A 5,616-nucleotide genomic window follows, 5' to 3' on the forward strand; every position below is an offset into this window, starting at 1 on the left:
TCAATTATGGTTCAATTGTCTTCAACATTTGAGATGATGTTAACTTGTTTAGCCAGTTGATAAGATTCTATATATAACAGTTTTATTGGTCCAATTAGTTAGATTTCAGCTAGTCATTCTTATCCTGTTTGTATTCTACCTTTGTTCAATTTTATGCTGGCTATTTATTTATCTATATACTGTGTTCGTCTTCCACACAAGCAGTCATGTCATGTTTTGACATTGTGTAGATAACAATTAATCATCTGCTTTCTCATGAGATCTATCATTGTTGGTTTTGCTGGTACTAAACCAGATTTGATTTTTATTCTTGGATTTATGCTGCTTCTGCTGCCATGTTGAAGCTAATTGCTATCCAACATTGTAGACTATCAACGACATTAGGAACGTGAAGCGCCTGTGTGTGATGAATGTTAGTACCCTATATGATCTGCGGACGTTATAAATCTTTGCCTTATTATGTTGCCTGTTCTAATAGATTATAGTTTTTGGCGCTTCTTTTTTGCACTATACGTGCTTGGAGTTGATAAATATGTGCAATATCTTTATTCATCTTTAAACTTGATTGTCTTTATTGTTAATGGATTAGACTTCTTCTCCTCTTTCATGTTGTCATACTTTTCAATTAGGATGCCTGTGTTTTTGGATTAAATCCGCAATAAATATGTTGGGATGATTTATCCACTAATTGGTTTAAATATAAAACTTAAGTTGTACATAATCTAACCATACTTAGACAAACTGTAATCTGTTCTAGCTGCTGCAGCCTGCTAGAGCTCAAGATTTGTCAGTTTTGTATCTTGCCATACTTTTTCTTCTTGGGACAGTGATTTGTAGCATACTGGTGATTTTTATCTGTTTATTGTGTGTGTGTGTGTGTGTGTGTCGATATATATATATGCATGTATCTTAGGTAAAAGGAAACCTATTGCAGGGAACAGAGAGGGGAAACCTAGAGAATATAAGGGGAAGAAGGTGGTATGTTAATTTGGCATTGTTCATGTCAAATGTTCTCTTGGTTTTCATCTCTGAAAGAGTTAATGACATTTGCTGTACATAGAACACATTAGTTGTTGCTGCACCATTCTCTTTTTTTTGGATGCCATTGATGGTGTTTAAGTGGATTTTGAGGTTTGATGATTTAAATTATATCTGATGGTACCAACTTTTAGAAAAAGGGATACAACAAGCTAGCTCTAATACTCCTGCAGCAATCAATGGTTTTATCATCAGTAGCAATGGGATGAAACTCAAGAATAAAGTTAACAGATTAAGGGACTTCACTAGGCAATAGGCATCATTTGAACAAATTGTTCAGTTCAATTCCAATCTGTAGATTCAACATTCCCATTCTCCACATTTGAATCTCATTCCAAGTTATTGTAGAACAAATAATCCAAAACTCAGAATAATCTAGAAAAATTTCGAAATTCTCAACCAAATTCTCTATTATCAATATAAAATATTCAAAATATTTAGAAAATATCAATAATTTATCCATCATAGATTACTTGAAATTAAAATAACTTATGCGTTTGTAACTAAACCTAAAACCCTACTAAAACATAAAATACCAAATATAAACCTAAAGCTCTAATACTTGAAAAAAAAAACAGTAAAATACTAATTAATATAAAATAACCTAAAAATCAAAATAGCCTAAATAAATGTAAAGTTTACAATCAAACCCATAAGAATATAGACTAAAATCATAAATAACTTAATCTCTCAATTAGTAGCATATTTCCATTCTACATCACTTGGGGTTTGGTGTGGGTAGAGATAGAAGCAGAATTCAAGTTTTATTACGAGGGGAAGCTGGTAAATTTATCTCAAGTGCCTGCTTAGTTGGCGTCAATTTGCTCTCAACCAGGAATTGCTGAAGTGAATTTAGAATCAAATCAAATTCTAATGCTAATAAACTTTCGGATATAAAATCAAGTCTATGAGTGCTATTCAAAATGCTAATGAAGAGAATATGAGCACTTTTCTCAGGTCTTCAAATGACTATCAAAATCAGGGTTTGATTTTTTTCCTAAACAAATTAGAAAACTATTCACTCAGTCACAAAGTAGACAAAAGATAGTAGAAAAAATTGTCTGAGAAACAAACTAGAATCTACAATAGCACAGTTCAAGCAAGATTTGTCTTCCCTATCTACTCGGGAATTAGAAAATTTTTTTACTCAATGAACTAGAATCCAAGGAAGCAACACATGGGAATGCAAGTCAGGACAATATCATGATCTGTTTCAGTTGCCGAATCCAAGAGTACAAAATCCCTAATGCACAATATGTTGAGATCAACATAAGTGGTACAAAGGGAAACTTATCACCAAGAAGGTAAGGATGCAAAAACTGACCCCATATCTCAACAACCAAAACACCAAACAGGTAACTCTTTGCAAGCCAACCAAGAACAAAGCCTCCATTCTCAGTAGCAGTTTGGGAACTTCCCTTTGAGTCGAACTGAGCGGCCTTCTGGTCAGCCTGTAAAGTGGACTTCATTACTTTATTCTTGGTGAATTGTGCAGAAAAACAGAACCATATTAGGATAGAGTGTAGCAGCAACAGCAACACTTTTATTGGGTATTCTTGGGCTTCGTACAGAAGGGGAAAGAGTGAGTAGCTAGACACTGCATGGCACATAAAGAACAATATCCACGTTAGATTTTAAATTTCATGCTGATAAGTGATATAATGCATGACACTATTTTATATTTAAGTATCCCTACATAACTAATTTTAGGTATTAAACTGACGTCGAGATGGATTATTAAAGCATGACAGCAATTTTCACCATCAGGCTTATAGTTAGGGAGCGACTTCTGTTAAATCTACCTAATAGAGAGTTTTACTATGCAAATTAATTTCACACTATCCGCCTGATAATAAAAATTACAAAAAAAAATGTGAATGAAAAGCAATATAATAGCTAATATATTCTAGGGAGCAGCCAAAATCACAAAAGCAGACGTATTCATCTATTGTACAAAAAGGTAGCAAAGAACCTTTAAAATATCTATCAAGTGTAATATCTGTACATGTTCAATAATTAACCAACAGATAACAGAGACTAGGCCAACCATTACCTATAGATAGTATGAAGTAATGCTTTGCATCCTCCATACTTTCCACAGCAACAATTGCCAGGGGGATGACAAAGTGTAGTGATGCTTTCTCATGAACATGCCACCCAAATAAAAAACCACAAGTGTAAGCATAGGCAACTGATCTAGTGATCAGCCTTGGCCTGGGATCCATCCAAGTTTTAATCAGACAAGGAGAGACAGCAAGCAGGACCAAAATGAAGGTTTTCATGGGAGTTATCTGCCATTTCATTGAAATCAATTATAACACAAATTAATCAGTACAGTAGCCAATAGACGAAAAGAAAACGGCATCTCATCAATTGGTAACTATTAACAAGCATCCTTGTTGATATCTAACCATAACACCTTCCCACAGTGCTGGGCTTATATGACTATCAAAGGGATAACAGATTGGAGATCGCTTTCTTTTTTTTTGTTTTGAGATTTGAAGAAATACAACCACTAACTTATCAATTACTCTGGTAGATTTAGCGCAATTGCGGTAATTACATAAAAAAACATCCTACTATATTTAGTGAGTAGTGTTACCTGAGTAATATAAAAAATGGTGATCATCGCCAACTAGTCCACCAGTGAATGAAGCTGCTGGTGATGGGACATTGAACCCAAACTTCGTCAGCAAGAAAGCAATCCCTTTATCTAACATGATATAGAAAACCCAGAAGTTTGGAGCCCAGTATGCATGGCAGAGTCCCCTGCCAAAAGGAAACATGCGGCGGATGACTTGTTGTATCTGCAAGGATTTGCTGTACACTTAATGCACTATGTATAATAGGACAAGGTAATTAATGGCTTTTCGTATTTGTTGGAATGACCAAGTGAAATAGACAATTTGCTAAAATTATGTCCCTCTAAATAGTGAGAAGAGGAGGGTACAATGGCAACCAGAAACTACTGCACCATAGGAATGGAGGTTTAAGCTTCTCATTTCACAAAGCTCACATAATAAGTTAAATCTGTGAAGCCAAGTTACCAGTTTCGATATCAACCTTTTCCAATATCTAACAACTTAATGATTCTGTAACAATTCAATACAAATGCACATAAAGGCAACTCATGCATATCAAATGTAGCGAGTTTAGTGCTCATCCAGTCGTATATCCATTTGAAAAAGACAAGAAAATAGAGAAATGACCATATCAGCTAAGCAACAGATCAAGAGAAAGAAATAAAGGTCATATAATACTATGGTCACAAGGAAGAACTGCTGCGGAAAAAGGCAGAGCAGAACATTTGGGTTGAGATGAGAAACACAAAAAAAAAGGAAAAAAAGGGTAAATCTAAGGATGAAGTACCTGCCCATGATAAACAAACGGCCCATATGCTGCAGCGAAAACTGCCACAACAACAGCCCCCATAACTGAAAGCCGAGCAAAACCCTTAACAAGCCCACCCCGACAATAATGCCTCAACAAGTAAACAAAATAAACAGGAGCCGCCACTGCAAACAAATGTTTGAAACACAGCAACACAGCAAACAAAAACCCGCCCATCAAATCTCTTCCTTGTGCTAAAAAAGAAATTGACAACAACAACCATCCAAACAGAAACCCATTGTACTGAAAATGCAGATGGTCCACATCATGAGGCCGGAGACCAAACCGCCAATATCCATACCAAATTCCGTTTCAACGAAGGCAAATTTGAAGTACATCTGTAAACCCCATATATAAAAAATAAATCTGAGACAATCACCGAAATCCTCTGGAAATAGATGGCAGAATTGGCTTTGTAATTGAGGCCATGATGAAGATGGACGATCTGTGGGTCAACGAGATGAGCAAAGACAGAGAGGAAGCGTTGGAAGTATGCGAAGAAGGGAGGGTAATCGAGCGTCCATTGACTGGTTTCATCAAAGTACCATTGACTGAGAGGAAGAGAGTGGGTAATGGCCAGCCAGTGGCGATGGACTTCCAAGTCTGTGCTGTGGTATGACGGAATTACTAATAGCTTTATGGTTGTGGCTATGCCCATATACCACAAGAGCTGTGCTATGGACATGCTTCGGCTCTCTTGGCTTTCCATTCAAGATTCAACAATGCAAGCTAAGCCGACAGAGTAACGGGTCCGCGTTTTTCTCTGTTCAAAATCCCAAATTTGCAGCTTTTCAAAGAAAAAAGATTGGTTTGTCAACCCGCAGGTGCCCAATGTTCGACCCGGATCAGAACTAGGACTTTGCAAGACAAGTTCGCGGGCCAGCTGACCGATGGGCTAATGTAATTCCCGCCTACCCGACTGTGATAAAGAGAATTGAGACCGGGCAAACAAAGATAGTTAGCGTTTTAGATGGCTTTGAGCATAGGTAGTGGAAGTCTTAAGTACACAAGTTAGAGATCGAGGACAAATTTTTAAGGGAAAGTGAACTTGAAATCTCAATTTTCCGTCCAAATGTAATTTGTAATTTTTCAAAAATTATGTAGCAAGTTTTTCCTATGTGAACTATTAGTATGGGTTTCCCAATTAAAATATTTTAAAATTTCCCTCCTCATAATATTTTCATAAAA

The 5,616-nt window shown here is 36.2% G+C and overlaps 1 protein-coding gene across 1 annotated transcript; it reads right to left on the reverse strand.

Annotated features, from left to right (window-relative positions):
• Positions 1 to 2,095: 2,095 nt before the first annotated feature.
• On the reverse strand, positions 2,096 to 5,363 carry LOC110410893 (ALG6, ALG8 glycosyltransferase family). The gene is made up of 4 exons (XM_021420824.2): positions 4,408 to 5,363; positions 3,643 to 3,845; positions 3,092 to 3,333; positions 2,096 to 2,635 (listed from the first exon to the last, which is right to left on the reverse strand). Exons 1-4 carry the CDS (start codon positions 4,603 to 4,605, stop codon positions 2,229 to 2,231), a joined length of 1,050 nt encoding a protein of 349 aa, XP_021276499.2. The 5' UTR covers positions 4,606 to 5,363; the 3' UTR covers positions 2,096 to 2,228.
• Positions 5,364 to 5,616: the final 253 nt, after the last annotated feature.

The sequence above is a fragment of the Theobroma umbraticum genome, unplaced genomic scaffold (genome assembly GCF_002168275.2).
Source record: "Theobroma umbraticum cultivar Fairchild unplaced genomic scaffold, ASM216827v3 scaffold_56.0, whole genome shotgun sequence".
In the NCBI taxonomy this organism is placed as follows: domain Eukaryota; kingdom Viridiplantae; phylum Streptophyta; class Magnoliopsida; order Malvales; family Malvaceae; genus Theobroma; species Theobroma umbraticum.